This window comes from Larimichthys crocea, chromosome XI (genome assembly GCF_000972845.2).
Source record: "Larimichthys crocea isolate SSNF chromosome XI, L_crocea_2.0, whole genome shotgun sequence".
NCBI lineage: Eukaryota > Metazoa > Chordata > Actinopteri > Sciaenidae > Larimichthys > Larimichthys crocea.
Genome location: NC_040021.1, coordinates 8794817 through 8818425, shown reverse-complemented (window position 1 = coordinate 8818425; position 23609 = coordinate 8794817). Strand labels below are relative to the sequence as shown.

The 23609-nt window shown below is 41.0% G+C and overlaps 2 protein-coding genes across 3 annotated transcripts in view; one reads left to right on the top strand and one right to left on the bottom strand.

Annotated features, from left to right (window-relative positions):
* sesn1 (sestrin 1) overlaps positions 1 to 2130 on the top strand; it is a 53873-nt gene extending 51743 nt beyond the window's left edge. For both annotated transcript variants that reach the window (XM_027283994.1, XM_027283993.1), the window contains one exon: positions 63 to 2130. In XM_027283994.1, coding sequence (XP_027139795.1) covers positions 63 to 149 — 87 coding nt within the window. In that variant the 3' untranslated portion in view covers positions 150 to 2130. The remainder of the gene's footprint in view (positions 1 to 62) is intronic.
* armc2 (armadillo repeat containing 2) lies at positions 819 to 23351 on the bottom strand. Its single transcript, XM_027284285.1, has 18 exons — positions 23105 to 23351; positions 21587 to 21901; positions 21410 to 21482; positions 18530 to 18695; positions 17832 to 17982; positions 14786 to 14853; positions 14011 to 14118; positions 12811 to 12995; positions 12594 to 12696; positions 12107 to 12321; positions 11239 to 11384; positions 9769 to 9868; positions 8172 to 8502; positions 6229 to 6351; positions 6043 to 6156; positions 5495 to 5627; positions 4347 to 4513; positions 819 to 4181 (listed from the first exon to the last, which is right to left on the bottom strand). Exons 2-18 carry the CDS (start codon positions 21802 to 21804, stop codon positions 4024 to 4026), a joined length of 2559 nt encoding a protein of 852 aa, XP_027140086.1. The 5' UTR covers positions 21805 to 21901; positions 23105 to 23351; the 3' UTR covers positions 819 to 4023.
* Positions 23352 to 23609: the final 258 nt, after the last annotated feature.

The window sequence follows — 23609 nt, the reverse complement described above, 5'->3', positions numbered from 1 at the left end:
GTAGCAGTTATTTAAAATAATGTGCAGCGTCTTAATAACTCTTTCTCTCTTCTCTCCCACAGGTTCACGTTAATCTGCTTCTTATGGAAGCGCGAATGCAAGCAGAACTGTTATACGCTCTGAGAGCGATCACCCGCTACATGACATGAAGTGCTTTTGGCATTTTTATTGTTGTCTTTTTACTGTCGTTGTTGTTGCTCACTTTGGGACACTTCAAGAAAAAAAAAGAGAAAACAAAAAAAATCAAACAAAAATGTGGAAAAGATGTGAGGGGGGGAAAAAAAAAGCCCTGAGTTGTGATCGAGCTTGTTGGATGGATGTCGAGAAGAGGATCAGAACAAATGAAAGAAAAGAACTGTTGAAGAAAGTCATCTCAAACTACAAGTGGATACACAAACTCAGTTCTTGTTGCCTGCAGTGCCAAAACTGACCAAGAGAGAGCAGCCTGGAGCAAACTCCTGCTCTGCTGTGAGGGGGGGGAGGGAGTTTGTGCCGATGGCCTGAGCACTGACACCGGAGGCATCCAGGACAACGTTTCAGTATTCCAGCATGCAACAACGATTTTATTTTTTATTTTTTATTTTTTTTGCCAATCTCTTCTGTCTCCTGGTAGTGTGAAGACCCACCGAGGAAAAAAAAAAAAAATCCCCCAAGAAAAGCTGTGCAGCCAGAAACAGTCTGCACTTTGATTCTGTCATCACTGTTATATTTGTTTAGTTTCTTTAATATTTTTTTTTTTTGTATTAAGGGAAGTGGATGTCGTTGTGGTTGCTGTTCGTGGTAACTGGAGATGGAAGCATTAACTTTTTTTTTTTTTCTTTTTTTTTTACGTGTGCCTGAACTATCCAGCACAGTGTGCATACGTGCTGATGCTGCTGCTCCCATGTCGTATTCAGCGGGATCATATTGATCCCCAAATCACCCAACCCACCCCCTCATTATATCCCTTTAAGCCCCTATCCATTAAAAATCCACTGCATTACCCCCTCCCTTTCTCTCCCCTTTTTGTCCTGCCCCCAAACCCCAAATCTCAAATGTCAATGTAAGCTAATCCAAGGAGTGTGTGAAAAGTAGAGAGGCGTGGAGAGAAACTCAAAGAACACTGTCTGAGCCCTTTTTTTTTTTTTTTTGACTGTACACGAGTGGATGAGTTCTTGTATTCATGATGACTGAGGTGTGGATGTTATGCGCCTGCGTGTGTGTGTGTGTGTGTGTTTCACAGAAATGATGGATAAAAAAAAAAATTGTCTTTGAATTTCATGTGTCAAAAAAGAAAAGAAAAAAAAAAAGCAAGGCACTTTGAAGGAAAGACTTCTTGCTTCTGATGTAGCTCTGTTTTTGTGAGATAACTGTTTATCATTTGTTGTTCTTGATGATGATGATGATGTCTTTTATTGTTCTGGTAATGGGAAAACAAAAAGATATATAAAAAAAAAAAAAAAAAAAGCTAATCAAAAAGAAAGTTAGAAACCAGGTTTTCCAGGAGGGATTTGCTTCCGGTTGCCCTAACCACACCTTATCTGTCTTCCGCTTATCCCAGTTGCCTGGTCACCCTAACACTTTCAAAGCTTTTGGATTGTGAATTTTACCAGTAAATGAATACCTCTTCTGTTTTTCTCTAGAAAACATATAAGAAGTGCTCTTTGATGAGCAGAGACTCTTTCCGGGCTGCCGCGTTCCCTTTTTTTGCTCGGGGACCCGGTTCGCCCACACAGGGCCGACTGCGGTTGACAGTTGTTGAACGCAAAAGGTTGTAGCTGTGCTTATTTCCCTGCTGGGGAAGTCTAACCAGTGCAAAAGCAGCTTTTTTTTCTTTTTTTTAATTTTGCACAGAGGTGTAAAGCCTCTGCTCTTTTTGTTTTTTGTTTACTAAAACCAGTTTTAAGTACTGCATTCTTCTGAGGGTGGATTGAGAGAATCAGACAGATGAATGAGTGATATCTCGATGAGGAAGAGGAGGCTGATGATGATAAAAGAATGGTACATTTGGAAGTGGTTTGAGAGGAAGTGGAGGTTTTTTGTTTTGTTTTTTCAAACTTCTGACTGATGTCAGTTACTGACACCTTTTTTTTTTTTTTTTATACGAAAATATATGAAAAAAATCTGAAAAAAATAAACTATGATATTGAATTGTTGTGTATCATTCGTAGTTCTCTCCTAAAAAGATTTGATTTCACTGCTTCATCAAAGCGTTTGTATTCGATGCGGAGGAGGCCTACACTATTCAGGAATCAAACAAGTCATAGCACAATCAGTATTGCCATCAGCTCACTTCCACCCGCTGCAGTCGCACAAGTGTAGGAAGTCAAATAACCCACGGTAATTATGTAAGCATATTTGAATGCTTTTATGCAAAAGATGACTCATGAAAAGACATCGCCTCATGGTCCAAAGTACACTCAGCTGTTTGATAATAAAGGCTGACTTCATCAACAGTAAGCTGAGCTCAGGGGAATAGTTCAGTTGGTCATCAGTACAGTCCAGGGACTTTCATGTGAATTTAATTTTACTGTTCAAGCTTGAGAACTGAATGACTCACAGGGAGCCAGATAATGGACCCTGTTCCTGTGGTGTGGTCCAGGTCAAAGTTTCTCTTTGCTCCTGACCCACATTTGGATCGTGATAAGAGAAGGACGGGGGGTCCTTGTAGGACACTCTCTCTTTCTCTCTCTCCTGTTTGCCTCCACGCCGCTGGGAAAAATCCTTCACTTTCCCCGGTGTGGCTGGTCTGAACTTCAGGGTCTTTCCCATCGAGGCCACAGAGGCCTGTCTGTCAATTCACAATCACACCAGGAGAAACTCAGTGTTATCCCCACTGACCAAACTGCCTTCACAGCTCGGTGGCTACATGGAATCGGAAACATTTGATATCAGCCAGCCAACTTGTCTTTCATATCAACCTGATGAATTCTATGTAGAGAACAATGTTTATTACTCGCTCTGGCTAATGAGTTGTTTAGAGGTTTTTGAAACATCAGCTTGTCTTGTGGTTGTTTAAGGTCACTGTTGTGTGAAAACTTGGGGGAGCTGACACAGAGGGTTTTTACATTAAGTGCCGTTTCTGATTTGTTTCGGTGTAATAACGATGTGATTTTTGAAATGCTGTACTTTAGGCTACTTGGTGTAACTTGTAAGCACTGCCTGGACCCATATCTGTGTAACAATAAAGGCTTTGAGAAGCAAAAATGTTTTCCACTCGCTTCAGCTTTATTATGTACAAGTTCCAATGTCACACAATCAACAGACAATAAAATATTTCCTTATGAGGTAAATTCCAGGTTAGCCATCTGTTCTCAAGACTTCATCATAAACAAACTTTTACAACACAGTGGATTTACAAAACAGTTCAAGTCTGTTATATAAATGTGCAAAGAGCTTGTATTAAATTATCCCTGTATATGTGAAGATACCCAGACGTTAAAGCCTATACAAGCTTCATGGGAATTAAAGTGCATAAAAAGTGAAAAAAAAGAGTGCTACAAACTTAAAAAATAAAAAATGTGATGTTGATAAGGCCGAGAAAATGAAAATGCAAATATTTAGAAAACAGAATTGAGAAAAAAAATCCACATGAGTATGTTTCTGCTACGTAACACAGATTCTGTCTGCTTCTTATAGTTTCATAATTACCTTTAATTAGCCATCTAAAATCTGTTGTTTTGAATATGAAACGCTGACAAATGTTAGCCTTAAAACTGGAGGTTAAAAGTTTGTAGTTATGCCTCCTGAAAAACAGCATCTATAGTCAACTAGAAGAAATAATTTTTGAGTATTTGGCCATAATTTAGCAAAATTATGACGCACTTGAGCACATGGATGACAGTGGAGGAGTGATTTATGCTTTAATAACGGTCTGAGATGTTTATAAAAGGTGTTTTGACAAAGTTGACCTCACCTGCTTTCTCAAACTACAAACATTTACAGCTACATTAAAAACCCACTGGAGTGTTTACAATATATTATTTATATTATAATGTAGGCTAAAGTTTAAAAAAATGCTAAGGTGTCTCTGACATGAAGTTCTTAACTCCACGTCTTGGTGTGTTGTGAGGCTGCCCGGTCTGAAGGTTGAAGCGTCTTCATCAGTTTTTGAGCGACAGGTTGGAACTCCAACTCCCAGCATGCCCTGTGGTAGTCCCTCAAATCTTCATTTTCTATGCACTTCAGAGCCTCTTCTTCATCTAAAGAATGATTTAAAAACAACAGACAGGGGAGGGTTGTGAAAAGTTTCGGGTTTGTTTTGCTCCTAGATGTGACCATGGACCATGTGTGTGTCTCTGATGTTCTTCCAAGCTATCACTCCCTCCCCTGTTATGTAAGCGTTACTAACAACACTGTGCACCGACCTAGGTATGTAATGAGAATCTCCAGCAGTGACTCCTTCTCCTGCGTGTCCATCAGCTTCTCTGAGCCGCCGCCACCGCCGCTGCCGATCATGTTCCACAGCGCCTGACAAACCTGGCCCGCCAGCTGCCAATCACCTGGTCCCAAGTCTTTCAGACAGTCCACAAGCCTGCTCACACACACACACACACCTCATACATCATATGACTCGAGGGAGAGGGATTCACATGACCGGCAGGTTTGTGGGTATTAACTCCACTTCATTGGACAGACATCACACATGTGTGTGCGTGTAAAGGGGAAATAAGAACTTAAATGTTCAAGCATTGCTCACTTTTGGAAGTGGTGAGCTTACATCATAGATAGGAGGTCCCAGAATTTGTTCCACTTTAAGTTAAAAAAAGTTTAAAAAATGAACAAATGAATCTAAACTGACTGTAATCATAACTTTGTGTAACTACTGTGAATAAATAACATTAAGGTTGACATGATTAGTAGCATCTTGTTCAGTGGAGTTGTTGTTGCTCATGTTTGTCAAAATGAAAACCATATTTCCCCAAAAAACCCTGTTTACTCTGTGGCAAAGCTACGTTTGCCAAACTTTAGTTCAGTTTGCCAGCAAAGGAGAAGATCAACATTTTGGGAAATAAGTGAAACAGGGTCTGTTTTCTCGCCAAGAGTTAGATTACAAGATTGGTACACTGTCATCTCTCTCTCTGGAAAGGAGAAACAGTGAGCCTGGCTCTGTTCAAAGGTAATAGCACTGCAAATAACCACCTCTAAAACCACAGGTTTTCACACTTCGGTTTTTCTGTACAGATCAAGCTAAAAAAGTTCAGTGTCAGTGAGTTTTAGAGGCGCTGAACTGTGTTACTTTCGGACACAGTCAGGTTAGCCTGGTTTAAGCTGCTGTTTGTAGCTTCATACAGTCAAATCACTTTCTCACTCACCACAGAGCTTTTTATGGCCTGATCTAGCTGCCAAATCTAACCCACTGGCACAAACATTACACAGTAATCATAACAATATCTCTAAATAATGTATCAGTTATTTGTTTTTTGCTGTGAGTTATGAGCACCAAGATGCTTTTAACTATATTGTCACAATCACCTTCACCAAAGATGTACTCTTTAAGTGTGTTAGTCCTTACTTGACAGCGGCCCCCTCTAGTGAGAGACTGACCCTGTTTGGAGGGTCCAGAGCCAGGTTGGTGAGGACCCCGCAGGCTGAAAAACACATCTCAGTGCTTTTCGAGTCAAGCAGCGTCACTACAAACTGGTGTACTGAGAGAAGAGAGAGAGAGAGAGAGAGAGAGAGGGGAGAAAGATGACAGTGTGAGGGAGCGGACAAAGACAAAGCAGGGCAAAGATAAGAGAGCCGCTATCACCAGAGTCAGCAGGCATGTTTATGCTGACTGTATCTGGGCTTGGAGATAAGTCCATCCTAAACATGACACAGCAGTACGCAGAGGTGCATGCTGTACTGCAAAGTCTGTATCTGGGTACTTCTGTACAGTTATGTTCTTGGATGATATGATGAATGCATCTTTAGATAAGACTTTTTTGGATTCTGTCTGCACATTATTGGGCTTTGAAGAGTTTTCCTGCAAAAGTCAGTGTGTAGTGTAAGGTTTAAACAAAATATGAAATGAGGATAGTCACATGTGTGTGTCTGTTGGTGTTTGTGTCCATCACATACCTTTGTTTTGCATAATAAAGTTCCGTACATCCTTGGACTGTGACAAATTTCCATATACACGGGTGGCCTCAAGCATGGCGTCCATACTGGAGCTGAGCACCAACTTCAACATCACTGAAGCACAAAGAGAGAGTGAGCACAGGGAAAAAAAACAAAAAAAACATGTTTGAACATGAAGGCTCTTACACTTTGCGATGGTGAGTCGACTGAGCCTGAGGACAGAGCTGTCCTCCTGGTAGAAAGACATGTTGTTGATGGTGGCAGCCACATTCACCAATAGCTCCTCGCTTTCCTGCACAGACCTCAGCTCTGTGTCATGCACACAGAAGAAAAACACGGCACAGAAAAACAATCGTCAATAAGAGTAACCTTAAGTTATGACTGTTGTTTTTAAGATAATAAAGGGAGCATCCGCACTGGACGGTCAAAGGAACAGGCTTTCACACTCCTGAAATATGCCCCATTCATTTCTGTGAGTTGACCCTCTTTCTGATGACATAATTTCCCATCAATTATCTTTATCCAGTTATCATTTGGAGCCAAACATTGGGTGAAAGGTGGATTACACCCTGCACAGTTCTTCACAGGGCTGACAGAGAGAGACAAACAACCATTCATGCTCACATTTACACATATAGGGAAAGTTAGTCATTAACCTGCATATCTTTGGACAGCGGGAGCAGACATGGGGAGAACATAAAAAAGTTCTGATGGCTGGAGAGTTCAAACAACAAGCTCAACGTAATCGGAGAAATGATAAATCCAACTTATAAAGGATACATGCTCTCTCCATGATAATGACTAACCAGTGTCAAGGTCATTCAGGTCATTTTATGCTGATGAAATAAAGTAAAGGTAGATTATTAATCCATAAAGCAACTGCAACATGGATTGTGTAAACTGCATGACAATTTATAGATACTGAACAGAACTGAATGTTCTTGGCGTGGTTTAAAGACAAACAGATGCAGAAAAACAGTTGGCACCTGAAGGTTGTCAGCCTTTTTGCATATTACAGCTCGCCCACACTAATGTGACACTGTGACATTATCATAAAAGAAACTGTTGTCTGTGGTTAATTCTGGCCTGATATCGGTTTGGTGTATGAAAGGTCAGTGTGACCCAATCCAACCAGCTATGACACCGTGAGCGGCTTGGAAACCAAGCCTGTTCCTGATATAGCAGCAGATGTCGTGTGCTAAGTCATAAATCGAGGATATTGCGGTCGGTGTCAACCAGCAGCTTGTGTCACACTGAATTCTGTTTCTGGTTCTGACTGAAAATGCCGCTTTGTTGTGCCCCTCCCTCGAAACTCGGTAATGTAAAGCAGCGCAGCCTGTCATGAATTTGAACAAAACAGGACATCGATCAGCCAAGTCTGCTCTTTCATCCTCCACTGAGATTTTGTTTTCAGTTTCCAGCTGTCACAGACCACCACACTCTCCTTCATTCGCACGTGTTGTGTTTCTGTCTCTAGTTAGTTCATTTACTTCCCGTCTTACTCTGTGGCATCAAACACTCTTCTTCTATTTTTCACAAGTTTGACCTCTGTTTTGTGTATTTAATTTCTCTCCAAACTGCCGTGAAGTTGTGTGTAGGAGGCAGGCAGCAGAGAAATCGAGAGTTTTGCACCCACCTGCATATCAGCTCAACCTGTCCTGAAACCATCTAACCACATGGGAGAATTTCACACACGCAAACCAAGTCGGCTGTGAGATGTGACAGAACATCCTGCTCATGCAGTGAAACGCTTCGCTCTGTCAGACTTCTTAAAGAAAAAAACAACAAGTAAACCAAAAGAGGATGTGCTGCGTATCGAACAGAGAGCTCTGAGAGGAAAGCGAGCGATGGAATGAACAGACAAATGAGGAGTGTGTTTTCGACCAAAGTCATGTCTTGTTCCCAGCACAAGGGAAGTGGTTGGGTGCTTAGCAGATACTTACTGTACGTACAATGCAGCAAACAGCTATTTTTAAACTTATCAGAACTCCAGATTTTCACACACTGTTTCCTTTGTGCGACAGAGACATAAAATGGCTGAAAAGGACAAATCTAGAGATGCTGCAGCCATAAATGATTTAGTTAAACAGTGACTCGAGGAGGATGAGGTCCTCCTGCTCTCTGCTCACCGAGTGTCTCCATCAGCAGCTGAATGCAGGCTGTGTTGGTTGCCAGAGCTGGACCTACGACCGGGTGGATGCACATGTTTGCGAGCACCCTGACCAGCTTCACCAGCACATCGTCATGCTCCTGCACACACACTGGAGGTGCAGGAGGCCTGTTGGGGGGAGGGGGACCTTTCCGCGTAGGTGTGTGCGGTGAGTCGTCTCTGCGCTGGTAGCTGTCGTACAGCTGCAGCAGTGTGCCCATGCAGCCCTCGCACTGAAAGAGCTGCTGCCGGGCCTCGTCGCTTTTGGCTGTGAGGTTCCCGAGGGTGAAAAGAAGGCGCACGACGAGGTCCTGTGGGAGAGCGGAGGAGAGTACTGTGGTGGTCAATTTGCATCTGTCAATTATTTCACTTTCAGAATGAAAGCAGGCCAATAAAAGTGCTTTGAGATCAGTGTTTTTATACTAGTTCCTGATTCTTGTTCATTACATGAGTTAAAGTTAGAGATGCAACAAATTATTTAGTTCAGGATCTATTAGTCTGCAGATGATTTTCCTAAATGATCAATTCAAAGTTTTATCTGTAAATTATCAGAACATATAGAAAAAGTAACGTATTATCTTCAAATGTCTTATTTTGTCTCATCAGCAATCCCAAACCCAAACATATTCAGCTTACAGTGATACAGAGCAGAGAAAATCTTCACTTTCGAGCAGGAATCAGGATGTTTTACTTGAAAACAGATTAAGTAACAACTTATGGGTGATCAAAATAGTTTTATAGTAAAATATAGTGGTACATATATCATATAAATATAGTATATTTACAGTAAGCTGATAAGAAAATGAAAAACATTTTGATATGAGATTATACTAAAGGATCAGCAGCCACCTGCTGCCTGCTCTGTCTAGTGGCACTATTGTCTCTTCCCCCTAGAGACTTGTAGACTTGTGAGTTGTGACTATCAGCCTATCTTTTCAATGAGTTGTCACACACCTACAGAGACAAGAGATAACAAATGACATCATGTGCGTCATCCTTGTATCCCGACTCTACTTGTTCAATAACAAGAAGAAGAGTAGTAGAGCTAGGAACACACTCTTGACTCCCATTAAAGGCACCATGACATTGGTGGATGAGGACAGGACGGGCTGTCCCTGGACTAGGTGCACATTACATATCATAGTGACGAGTGTGTGTATTTGTAGGTGTATTAATTTCATGTGAGATTAAGCACACTTGCCAGTCATGTCTGATTGCCAAAGCTCCACCACCCCTCCACCTCTGTATCACCTCTACTATCTAGTATCTACTCACCCTCCTTCCCTCCCTTCCTCCCTCCCCCCTTTCCTTTCCTTGATTATCCAGCCATCCTGGGATGATTGAATGTCAAAACACACACACAACAGAGCAGAGACAGGAGAAGAAAACACTACGTGCAGATGGACACAATGTCCCGTGAATGTGCTTGATGGACTTGATGCACACAAGCAACTTGCTCCGAGGGGTAAACATGCTTAGTGGAGTTACATGAACACTAGAAAAGCTTGTCTTCACTTCTCTCTAATATACACAGAGTCGAGCACACGCACAAACAAGAGGAGGCCGGGTGGACTCACCTGTTTTTGATGATGTTTGCTCAGCAGTTCTAAAAATAGCTGGTAGCAGTCGGGGGTCTGGGCCAGAGCGAGGCGGCACTCCGAGTAAGAGGAGAGTTTACTGAGGAGAGCGAAGGGACAACAAATACCACTGATCGTCCACTCACTGACTGCTCCACTACACTGACTAAATATGGAGATATTAAATCAACATGCCTAATGGATAAATAAGCCTGGGATGGGATTTACCTTTCATTCTTTCATTACCTCGGGCAACAATATTCAGGCAGTGTTCTTTATCAGTACTAAAACCTAGTGAACAGATTTGCCTTATATGTGATATTAGAAAAACACACACATGCTCTTAATGTTTCATTTTGTGCATCACTGTGCCAGAGCAGGAGACTGGGACCTGGATGAAGAAGATGGGGGGTTCATTTGGGGGGATTCATTTGTGTCATTCTGTTTGGTGGTTGTATTAAACTCAGATGATGAAGAGCCTGTCACTGAGCTCTCTGTCTGGTTTAACATTGAACCATTGTCTCAAGGGCCACCACACACTGCTGCACAGCATTTATTCTGAAGTAAGAGGCAGGAAGTTCATCAGGGGAATAAGTGTGATGTGTGATGAGGGTGGAGCTTCCAGTTTAGTGTCTAAATTTCAGGTCTCCAATTATAGAGTGAAATATTTCAAAGTGAGACTATGAAACCTTTGAAGTAAGAAATGTCAACCTATTCCTCTTGTGTGTATAATATAATAATATCATTAGTGCTCACATTAGGATTCTCAGAGGATCTGCTGTCACAGCCTCAACATGGCAGCTAATGACGGCAAACTTTAGGTAGATCTGACTATGTAACGGACATAAGTGAGTCAGCCTATTAACCCACAACTGTGACTTGTGGCTACATCGGCCGGTGTTCAACAAAAGCTACACTGTCCCCCTTTAAGCTGTTTTATACAGACATATAAGCCACATTAGCCTATGTAGGATTAGTGAATGCTTGGAAATGCTTTTTATAAACTGTTAGCACTGTAGCATTTTATTTGTCAAGAACACGTGTGAGTTAAAAGCACCTTACTATTAAAGACCTGTGTATCCGTCTAGTGTCCAATTCTCGGAATCACATGATCCCTGTTGATACAAGGAACTGCGTGTTTCCTTTTCCTTTTGCCATTTCCAACTTTGATATGGTTTGTTCAGTTTTTGAACATAAACAACTTTAAAGTGACCATGTTTTGTTTTTGTTTTTGTCATGTGATCACATCCCATCTGATAAATACAGTATTTCTTTGGAGACTCTTGTTTTGTGAGCTTCAACTGTAAAGATGACATGTCAAATTGGAAATAAATGGGGAATTTAGAAAGAGCCTGAGGATTCAGTGTGAGCTACGAAGAGGAGTAGAAAGAAATAAGACAGTCCAAACCAGAAGTGAGGTGTTCCTTCATGTTGTATCAATATAATGTTATTGACGTGCATGTGTGATACCTGTATATTCTGGAAATGTTGGTGCAGATGTCCTGGTCTTTGTGGTGATGACGCAGCACCACACAGAGCTCTGGTAGTATAGAGAAGGAGATGAAGAGTGGACGGGAATCAGGGTGATCTGCGAGGTTCCTCAGGGTCGCTGTCAGCTACAGGGGTCAAAGGTCAGACAGAGAGAAGGAGGGGTGAGTGTTGGACACCAATACAAACTCTTAAATACTGCATGTAAGCCTTTATATCTAGGTCAGTATTGTGTGTCAGTGTGCTACTGTGGCTTGGATACAATGTTAGTCATATGCTCATTAAAGCTGGCTGCTGGCCTGTACAGGACGCCATACAGCAGGGCGACCGGAAACTATTCAGTATGGACATAAATCATTCTATCACAAGAGGGAAATGTTCATTTCCAATGTACGGCAGCACTGGAAGTTCTGGAAAGTCATGGTCTGCTTATTTCCCTCCTCTAAAAGCGTAATGACTTGGGTTAGATATCAAATGAAGCGCTGGCTCAAGATGTTTGCTTGGGCCAACTTATGCGGTTAGCAGCAATCATTTTTGGAAGAGTGAAGCAGGATTTAGCCTGAAGTGGCGAGGAGAGAACATTATGTTCTTGGAACAGCTTATATAGCAGACATAAACAAAAACATTTTTGTCTAAAAGTGGGAAAACCAGCCAACAAACACATAAAGAAGAATATTTCACATTGTGTTCCTTTTAATTTAGTACAACTTTTTTACTCGCATAGAAAAACTGTTAGAAAGTATGTGTATTCTTTGCTATTTCTTGGTGTACACCACATATCCAAGAAAACCTAAAATATCCTTTAAAACATTACCCAACCCGTCCCACCAGTGTTAAATCCGTGACACACCTGTACAAGAATGTGGCCCGCTATAGTGAAGTTGGTGTCATCGGTTGTGCAGAGCCTCTGGATGAGTTTTTGAGCTACACCAATGCAGTTCTTGTCCAAAAGGAGTCTGAGGATTGCACTGTTTCCTGAGAGGAACTTCAGAGTCCCAACACAATACAGCAGAGCTTCTCCAGATGCGGACACATCCTCGTTGCTCAAAATCCCCAAAAACGAGTCTAGATACAGAGAAAAATTAAACGTTAACAACCAGGGAAATGTATTCTAAGCCAGCAGAGAACATTATGTTCTTGGAGCAACGTATATACCAGACATAAACAAAAACAGTGGGAAAATGTAAACTGGCCAACAGACATAAAGAATATTTATCGTTGCATTCCTTTAAATTGACTTGGTATGACCTCATGTTTTTTGCTCACATATATTTTAAACCACAGAACTTGCTACTGAACAGAAACCTCATCTAGATCAAACCTAGAAGAGTGTTCACCTATGATGGAGTTGTTCTGGAAGAGGATGTCGTTGCTTTCACTGCGGCTGATCTGGAAGATGAGCTTACAGATGTTGAGCAGGTTTTTTCCACTGACACACAGCTGGAGAGAAAATGCAAAATGCAAAAAAAAAAAAACTTTAGTGTTAAACGCTCAGGTGCTTATCGGCAGACATGCTGACAGTCACACACCCACAGACAGACACAGACGACTCACAGCAAGGCACAGCTTGGCAATGTGTAGGTTGAGCTGGGCAGAGTTGAGGTCGATGAGGCGGAACAGTGTTCGAAGTATCCCCGACCTCCTCTTACAGCATCGACCGAGCATGTTTGCTTCTGCCAAGGTACCATAGAGAGCGTCGCACAAATCACACAGGCGGTCCACAGAGCCCTCAGAGCTGCCTGGCATCGCAGGATTTTGCAAACAAAAATAATAATGTCAAGTTCAGGGCAGCATTTCAAATATTCACAGAGAAAGCAAACATCCCAAAATGAAAACACTCACTTGTGTGTGTGTTGGCAAGTGTGCATCCATATAAATACAGATGAGCGACGTTTTATGTATGATTTTGGTATGGATGTGCAATACACTTGGGCTCTACTGCATGGTGTACATTTGTTATTTGCATGATAAACTTGAGGTCAAAGCCTCAACATCAATAATACATTGGTCAGCAGTAAAATAACATTCCCCTTCCTTTTCTAAGAAGCAGCTCTTCGTTGGTCAAACGCTGGGGAACAATTTCTGCAACAGGCAGCTACAATCTTGACACAGAGGAAGAGGCAGGGTGGAGTCTTTTCCTTGTTTTTGAGGTAAAATAAATGTTTTCCCTGCACAAATAACTGGGCTGGGTCATTTCTATAAAAGGTTGGCTGCTGTCTCACACTCAACACTTCACTGCAATTTCCCACTGAATCTGAAAGGTGTTTTATGCATGAGCCAGAAGGCACTTGGTCCAATAAATATTTAATATTTATCTTTCGAATGAATTTTCCATAAAATTTGTAGAGTGTTAAAATATTCACAGCCATAGATTTGATTTCACGGCTGCCAGACCAGCAGTTTCAGGGGAAGACAATTCGGTATGGATGCCAAACATAACACGACTTGTTTGCCTTTCTTCGCTGGGCGAAATGACAGTGCTTTTTCATTTTGTGAGACTTCATGCATGACTATCTGCAAATGCTAAAAATCTGTTTCGCAACATGGTGGTTAAAGATGAAACGTGGAAACACAGAAATGAGGCAGTAATAAGAGAAGCATAACTTTTTACTGTAACCACATTACATTTTAGATTTGCTTCTCTAACTCAAAAGAGAAATGTAATATTAAAAACATTGTGAGGGAAAGAAATCATATATTTGTCACATGTTTGTACTTTCTCACAGTTCTTTCTTATTGCTTCGCTCACACTACCTGCAGCCACACTCTCTAGTTGTTGAAGTAGAGGAGCAATCATATTATTCCACACCAGTGACTCTGCATCCTCCTCTGGGCTTGTGGCGTTGTTTCCATTCCAAGGCTCTGAAATGTGCAGAGAGAACTGCAGTTAGCCAATTACCACCTCAAAACCCAGACGCTAAACATGAGTGGTAAGCGTGGTTCACAAGTTCACTGTCTTAAAATAAAACAGCAGGAAGTTTGATGCCACAATGAAAGGTCACCATCCACAGCTACACTTCCTCTAATTTCTGTTTTTGTGCTGATGTAAAATTGTCTGTGCATGGGCATGTGAAATATGTACGTGTGATCAAAACGCGTGTGTTTGTGCACGCAAATGTCTGCAGTCTCTCACACACCATGCATCTTTTTTTCTGCTGAACATTTGCATACCCCTTTGCTTGGTGTGATGCAGGAAACTGTGGTTGCCCAAACCAACAGCTCTCTCAGCTATTGGCTGGCTGCCTCTCATGGTGGAAATTAGGCCCTTAGCAACAACACCCCAATCAAAGTTTCATACTCAGGAAGGGGAGTTCGGTTACTGAAGAGAAGTGTGTCTATAATGTTGGTGAAACAACATTTCTTATAATATATGGGCATACTTGCTTAGCTTTAGTCATCTTAGAAATTAAGTTACTTTTGAAGTAAACGGTTTTTTATATATTTTTAATATCACACAAAATGTATCATTTATGTTTAATGTGTAAAAAACAAACAAACAGTCAAGCGCTTTGGGTATATCTGGACAAACCTGTTCTCTGTCCTGCTCTGTTTTCTGTGGGTCTGACTCCTGAGTCATCACCAGGCTGCATTAGTCTACTGTTGGCACAAAGAAGCACACAAACACAAAGAGTCTGGTTACATCAGATTTTTGAGAGAGACATATTTATATTATACTGACTTGTTTAGTCTAATTTAATTGACTTTGGGATATTTGGCTCATTTGGTTATGAGTTGAAAGAAATGCAGAATATTTAAATAAAAAACTGTTGTGTAAGAGAATAAATCTCCATGAAAAGTTGCTGACTTTATACTCCGTCAAAAAGGCTACAAGTGTATTTTCATCACGTGCCACTAGGTGTCCCTCTTGCAGCAGAGGTTGAGACTTGTGCAGGTGCGGTTATCTGTAAAGAGTGTGTGTGTACATATGTGCAGATATATATATGTGTGTGTTTGTCTATATGTTTGTGCGTGACTGCTTGTAAGTTTCTGTAAGCATGTGAATCTTTGTGTCTGTACAGGCCCGTGTGCCGTTGTGCATCACAAACTGCAATACCCAACAGACAGGAACTAAGATCTGAGCTTTGTGGGTAGCTTGGTTAAAGCTGTTCATGCTTTGTCACTGTGAGCTGTCTCCCCAGACTTACCGCCTCTGTGCAGTAACCGTAAAGTGCTCCCAAAAACACGCCCCCTGTCATGCTATGCTCTGTGTTGTGGCTTGCCCTCTGCATGTCACTGTTGCATCTTACTCTCTGCATGTCAGTGTCAAGTCTGCACTATTCCTCTCGAACACAAAGAGGGAATGACTCAGTGCCACAGTCATTTCTGTGACACACTACAGGTAGTGTCTTGTGACTAATTGCTACGTGACCAGCTGAGAAAATAATTATTAATAAACAGAGATAAACACAAGCAGCATTGAGTCATCACGCCCAATGCTACACCTACAAGATTAATGCACAAATCTCACAGAAAAGAGTGAATCAACCTTTCATCAAATCATTAATGTCAAAAACAAACATTATTATGTTGCCAGGACTATCTGAAGCTCCTGCAGTGACAATGGAGCGAAAGCTCTAAGGATTGAATATTAAGTGTGCTTTATTTCCCAGTCTTGCTGACAGGTAGGCAGAAACGGGTACGTTGATATTGTAAAAATGTCATCGCCAGAAGGCGCTGCTTGATGAGATTACTGTAGCCTTAATATACAATATGCGGGTGCTACTATAGAGCACACTTTCACTTTGATGGGAATTTAGTGATTGGTATAAGCTGGCATGCAGGGCATATGCAGGAAGGAGTGCTGGCCGAGGCATGTTGCAGTGAATGTCAGAGAGGGGGCTTTGGCTCTGTATGATAGGATTAAGAGCCTGATAATAAGGCCTCTTTGTGTGATACTGCATTCTCTGAGACATGACCTCATCCCTGTCTTAGGCCTGGCCAGTACACTGCAGTCACAACACATACTGCTGCCAGCCTTGCCCAGATGGGCACCCAAATCTAATAGAGAGCCATTTGAAGCTATAAAGCTCTGGCTTATTGGAGAAAAAGAACCTAGTGGATGTCTAATCTCCCCTATCTTTATATCTCATCCAACTCATCGCATTAATCTGTTATGCTGTGTCTATTTCCACTTGCAGTCAGTGTAGTTCTGGCTTGACTGTCTCTGTGATTTTCAATCTGTTGGTCTCTGTTTAATGCAAGTATATAGTTCACTGCAACACCAAAGAACAGTACTTCAAAAACTCTGACCTGACACTAATCAAGGAGGGGAAGTCTTTAATCTTATCCTCTTAAATCATGAATTGACCACAGTCTCATCTCTTGGGAGCTATCTTTGTCAGCAACAAGTAACACAAACATTGCGTGCACACTTGGCTTGTGAGGGAGGAGGTTAGGAGGTTGTGCTGCCGGCAATAGCCCAGATTTCCTGTAAAAGTGTTTTATGGTCTGTTCCCCCTCTACAGCCCAAGCTGCCCCACCCAATCAATAGGCGGATGGATTGTAACGACAGCCCCCCTGACCTCAAGCCCAGAATTATGCCCCTCGCGCTGACACACAGCTGATGAGGTCGGCAGAAAAAAGCAGAGCTTTTAGCCTCTTTGCACTGGGAAGGTGTAAAAGCTGACACGTGATTGTAATGACAGATAGAGGCAGTTTAATTGGGAATGAAGATTTCCAAGAATCCGGATCTAACTGTGACCAAGACGTAGTGTACAGTAACGTATGAGGGTTGAAAATGGGGTCGAGTGTCTCACCTTGAAGAATTTGTTCGATCTATTAGTCAGTGACACTTTGCTGGTCTAACTGACTTCATATATTCAGCTGTCAGCGCTGGTAGCTGAACGTGTCTAAGAGGTTTTGGCTCCGGATCAAGTAAATCGTTGCTTTGAAAGCAACTCGCTTTGGAAAAAGTTCAGGGGTAATTTAGTTGTAATTAAAGGAACAAGCCTTGCAAATGGAATATCAGCATTTTGTGTGTTGTCCAAGCAATCATAATTAAAAATGTATGACTCCTTATATGCTATGTTTCCAAATATTACAGATGTAAACAACTCTTCCACTGGATTAAAAAACACTAGTAATTTATTCTAGGTTTAAGTTTGCTTCTTGTACAAAAGACAATTCATCTGAGAGCGAAAGCAGTTTCCAGGCCTGTGTTTCTATTTCCTATTAACATTTGGACCATGAGTTGGACATTTAAGCGAAAACACAAACAATTATAATGATGAATGCCTTACTAAGGTATTTCCTATTATAGTTTTCTCTTCCCAGTAGTCTGGATATGTTATGGACCAAAAGAGGAACAAAAAAAAAAACATTAAAAAACTCAGAGAATATGACTTATTGAGAGAGCGAGAGAGAGAGAGAGAGAGAGAGGGAAAAGCAAAAAAACAAGGAGGATTTGGTGAAAGGCAAAAAAGGGCACAATCAACTCCATCTACTAATGGCTACCACTGCAACCTTTGTGTGCCTGTAAATCTTCAACCCATTGTTATACTGTCACTTTGCTTAAAAAGAGGGTGCAGGAGAGGGTGGGGGGGTGCAGACAAGAGAGAAGCACAGACCTTGCAAGTCAAACAGAGGGATAGAAAACGTACCTTTCACTTGCTGTTCTGCGTGGCCCAGGTTTGTGAGGACCACTGCGACCCTCAGTGTGGTCTCTACCGGGGAGTCGTTTAGCTGACAGCTGCTTTTGTCCTGGGGATGGATTCAATCTCTCTTTCACTTAACACATAGAAAGGATGTGGCAAGAGGTTATTTACAGGTTGCTGCAGTATGCTGTATATGACGTTTGACCAGCTAAAAGTAGCGTGTCAGTTTGTACACACTCACATACTGTACTGTGTATGTAACCGTATTCAGGTCAAAGATATGCAAATCCTCTTCGTCATCATCTGTTTATTATTATCAGATTTGTGAGAAAAGGTTTGACAGAGAGAGACAGTACTAATTTTCCACAAACAGCGGCAGTAAGTAACGTTTTTTTGCCCAGAACAACAGAGAATGTAAATCAGGTGTAATGTCAGCATGTGAATAGCTCCATTCATTTCCCCTTTTAGAAAACTGCTCTTGGACAGAAGATTTACAGTGATGCAACGGCTGAACTGAACATAATCTAAAACCGTCTGTTCTTAGTATTTTATTGCAAGCACAGCTTAGATGACTATCCTGTAATAACTTTACTATGTCGACATACATTCAGTACACTCTTTTATCTACTGTCTTTTTGCCCTTGATCCAGGCTTGCATCAATATGTGTTTCCTTCCTTACCATCTGTGTGTCCCTCTACAGGAGGCAACGTGGTGAGAGATCCAGTCCTGAGGAGGCGTGCCCGTGCCACTGCCAACCCCCTCTTTACTTCCAGTGGGTCAGTGGGGGGTTTGGGAAAGGCCTTGCATGGGTCCCCAGCCTCGTGGGGGACTGGAAACTTCGGCTTCTGGCACCACATAAACATATCAGCGGCAAGCGGGTTGCAGGCAGGTTGGACATGATTGAGAAGGAATTGTTGGCGGCAGAACAGGCTTATAAAATCTCTTTGCTCCAAACGGATTATAATAACATTCTTAAGTTAAAATATGAATACAGTTACATTTTAGGGGAACACATTGGCAAGACTCTTCTAAAACTTAAACAGAGACATTTTGAGCCTGGCGACAAAACCACAGAAGTTATTGGCTAGGCAGTTAAAGGGAGAACAAGCAAAACGAGCCTATCTATAAATTTTAATCTAAATCTGGTCTGATGCTAACTGACTTAAAGGATATCAACAAACGATTTAGTGAGTTCTACTCTGAAATTTACACTTCTAAATCAACAGCTACACAGGAAGCCTTTCAACAGTTTTTTGATTCGCTTCAGTTCCCACAGCTGGATGAAGTTTTCAGGGAAAATTTAGACTTGGATTTTACGCTGTTTGAGTTACAGGAAGCCATCAAAGCATTTCCTACTGGAAAGGCGGCCGGACCAGACGGGTTTTGGGCCAGAGTTTTACAAAGCCTTCCATGATCTCCTTGCTCCTATTTTGCTGCAAATGATTCAAGATACATTTAAAAACAAGAGGCTCCCATCCACTTTAAGTGAAGCAAACATTTGTGTTTTATTAAAAAAAGATAAAGATGAAACAGACCCTGGCAGTTACAGGCCCATTGCTCTCCTAAACAAAACTTGAAAATAATCACAAAAGTATTACAAAACCGCTTGGGCAAGCATATAGCTAGTATCATCCACCCGGACCAAACTGGTGTTATCCCAGGCAGGTACTCCTTCTGTAATGTCCACAAAATTCTCAATATTTTATATGCCACCTATGGCAAGGACGACAAAGCTGCCATATTATCTTTAGATGCTCATAAAGCGCTCGATATAATAGAGTGGCCCTATTTAATCGCGACATTAAGGGGGTCTGGATTTGGTGACACATTTATAGAATGGGTTAAAATATTATACACTGATCCAAAACCCTTCATTCTCACAAATGGGGATAAATCCAGTCTGTTTTCCTTGCAATGTGGCGTTCGCCAAGGGGACCCATTGTCTCCTGTCCTGGAGGACACTGCCCTTATCCACGATTGGACGGGTTAACGCTATTAAAATGGTGAGCCTCCCTAGGTTTCTTTATCTTTTTCAAAACCTGCCTGTGTATTAAAATTCTTCACTTCCTGCCCTTCTATTTTCCGGTTCTGCCCTGGTAGACAAGTCAATTAAATAAAATTTTACCCTAAAGCATTCTCTGTGAATACTGAGTCAGATAAAGGTGTCCTGCCAGAATCCTAGTGTTTCCATTCATGCTGCAATATGTCAAAATCATTCATTAAAACCTGGACTGCTAGATGGGGTGTTTAAGGTCTGGAGAGAGACATTTTTAATTCTGTACATTGATGGCAGATTTGCATCTTTTACTCAATTAGGGACTAAGTACAATCGTCCAAATTCCCATTTCTTTCGAAATCTTCAAGTCAGACATTACACTAAGGAAAATTGCCCACACTTTGAATTCAACCCTACCACTCATCCTTTTCTTGAAAATCTCTTACTCCCTCCAGACTCGAACCAGCTGGTATCGAAATTTGTGAACTGCTTTACCACTACTATTTTTAGAGTTCTGGGAAGAGGCAATGTCCCAGGTTCATTCTTGTTCTATTAACTCACGCTACAGGCTAATTCGATATAAGGTGATTCATAGACAACACTACTCAAAAACTAAACTAAACCGCATCTTTCCATCGGTGTCTCCTGTATGTTGTGTTGTTCAGCTAAGGGATCACTAGCGCATCTATTCTGGTTCTGCCCAACTCTGCATAGTTTTTGGACTGCAATCTTTGAGCGGCTTACACTAGCTTATTCCAAAGACATTCAGTCTAACCATGACCTGGCTACCTTTGAATGCTCTGTAATGACTATTGAGCTACCACGCAACGTGCAGATGGCTTGGCGGACAGGAATGGTGGTGGCTGAGAAACTTATCCTCCTTTTGCACACTGGCTGAAAGAAATGCCGTCCATTATACAGATGGAAAAACTCTGTATGTACAAACCCAATACACAAAATAGGTTTGAGAAAACATGGGGACCTTTCTTGGCACAGTGTCACATCACCTGACAACCACAGGGACTCTGACTTATCTGGCTATATAACTATATAGTACGGTGTTGGATTGGATTAATTTATTCATGTAATTTTACCTTGTTTTGGGGATATTGATATTGCGATAACGTTGTCTGAACAGAATAACTATCTTGTGAACTGTCTGGCAGCCTTTTTTTCTCCTGCATGTCATGTTACTGTCTTAGAAAAAAATCTTGTAAACTATAAATAAAGTATATATATAAAAAAACATATCAGAGGCATGTAATGGTAACTACTTATGACCATAAAGAGATCCTAATTTGACTACTCATTTACTCATATTTTTGATCTCATATTAACATTGTAATCTAATTTATTAAAACCAGATAAGCTTTCATGGTGGTGTACAGAGGCGTGTATACGCCTAATCCTATTTTTCAGTTTTCCTGGTTAATGTTCATAATGCAAATATGCACTTGAGCAGCAAACAGTGCCTAAATTTGAATTTAAAATATATTTAAAAGAATATAATATTTGAACCAAGACAGAGAGAGAGAGAGAGAGAGAGAGAGAGAGATAGCTTACATGATCCAGAGGAGAGAGGCGAGTCCCTGAACCTGGCCTGGAGTCAGGAGCGTCAAAATTTTGAGCATGAAGACTGTAAAGTAAAAAAAAAGGCTCATTACTTAGTTTAAGTTACAAGTTACATGAGAGCCGTAACGTCAAAACAAAAAGAAGATTTAAGTAGAGTTTGTGACTAACCTGAAGGTGGATGGAGGCCTGTTGTCACGGTCTGCACGGACAGAGCTATTTCCAAAGAGTTGCCTGTGTCCATCTCTGGGAGTGAACGGTCGCTGGGTGGACGGCACTCGCAGGGACTGTCTGGCTTCACTGACAATTTCAGCACTCGTCTTTCTCACAGAACTGCGCCGTGGAACGAATGGGCTGCAGACATCATGTTTTCTCTCCATGGAGGCCATTTAGGCCTGTGTGACATTTGCCAAGACAGCCTGCAAATGACTTCAGTGGTTTGATTTCATAATGTGAGTGGTTACAGGGTGTCTCACTGATGGTAAACTGTTGGAAATAAAAAAAACAATATGCCAGAATAGAAAATGAACTGTAGGTTGCAATGAATAACATTTGAAGCATAGCGAGCAGTGATGAATGAAGTATCCAGATCCTTTATGTAAGCAGCAATAATATAACGTGGCCTCTATGACACGTAAAAGTCCTGCAGTCAACTTTAGTTAAAATATGAAAATATTATCAACAAAAAGTACACGTAAGTAAGTATCAAAGGTAGTACTCGTTATGCAGCTCTGTCAGTGTTATAATATAGACTATATGACTACATTAAGAGCTGCAGCTAATTGCCATGATCAATTTATCTGCCAATTGTTTTCCCAATAAACCAATAAATGATTTAGTCCAGTGTTTCTAAAACTTTTACAGAACCTCAGAAAACATTTGCCTCTTGTAACTTTGTATTTTGTATTATGTGTCCTGTGTGTTTTTTCGCTTTGTACTGTTTGTTATTGTGCTGTAATATGTTTTACTTGTCGAAAGGGACTGCAGATGAAAAGTAGCTGTAAGCTCACTCTGGTGCAGTACATCAAATGTAATCGTTTATGTTTATGTTACTGTACTGTACTGTAATACTGTACATGGTCCCATTAAATAATTAGATAATATATGTCAGATGAAGGTATTAGAGTTAAAAGTCATATTATTTGCATCTGAAATGAGGTGAGGTAAAAGTATAAAGTAGCAAATTAACTAAATTAAAGAACAAGTGCCTTAAAATTGTGAGAAAATACACACAAAATTAGTGTAACAGTCAAAATATAGATTTTCTAGGGCTGCAAAGAACATCCTAATAATGATTTGTCACTTTGGATTAGAGTATTAAAGTTAAAAATCACCATTATATGACCGATTGTTGGTGTTGATGCTCTTAAAAACTCAGTTATATCCAAATATCCATGTCTTGAAGTTTGACCTGCTGTATGTGTGAGTGACTGAGAAGCCCCTGTGCGCGTTCACGCTCCGTCTCCATGGTGACCAAACACCGCTGTGGTTTAGCTTTTGACAACAAACAGAAGAAACGAAATAACAAAAGTCGACTTAACCCGTTTGTTATTCGCTTTAAGAGAAGTACAAAGCTTTTTCTTTTGTAGTAAGTGCACCCAACGTTTATCAGACCGGAAACAGAAGAAACCTGGGTATGAATGAACCTCCACACTGAACAAGATAGTGAAGAAAACTATAAAAACTCACCGTTAGCCCAGCTAAAATCCTCTGTGGTTGATGTGGGTGACTGTTATCATTCCAAATCTTAAGTCAGTCCACAGATAAAACAAAATAATCATGACAAACTGTAAACATTTGTTTAAAAAAACCGTCAAAGTTTTTCAGCTTGCAGCAAGCTAGCCGAGGAACACTCGTGCACGAGCTTCACTACAGTTCAGGGTCGCGCGAAACGGTGACGCGCCTCCAACAGGAGGTTTGGATGCAAACTTCAGCTCCCCGCGGGAAAATGTGAGTTTATTTCTAACAAAATTATACATTTAACATGTGTTATGTATTATCCTGATGTACATTATCACTATGTACAGTGATGGAAAAAGTATTCAAACCTTTTACTTTAGAAAAAGTAGCAATATAACAGTACTCCTGATGTAGAATGGCCTATTTCAGAATAATATATAATATTATTGCATTGTAATTAGTAATGTTGTATATTAATTTAATGTTGCAGCTGGTAAATGTGAGGCCAGTTATA

Bases quoted from the DNA above. Each gene is read 5' to 3' on its own strand.
- armc2 (XM_027284285.1), bottom strand. From the start codon at position 21,804: ATGGCCTCCATGGAGAGAAAACATGATGTCTGCAGCCCATTCGTTCCA. The intron at 18,696-21,409 runs GTAAGCTATCTC...ATGTGGTGCCAG, and splicing joins GCCTCTCTCCTCTGGATCAT to AAGCCGAAGTTTCCAGTCCC. The intron at 9,869-11,238 runs GTATCACACATG...CGCTCTCCTCAG, and splicing joins AACATTTCCAGAATATACAG to TAAACTCTCCTCTTACTCGG.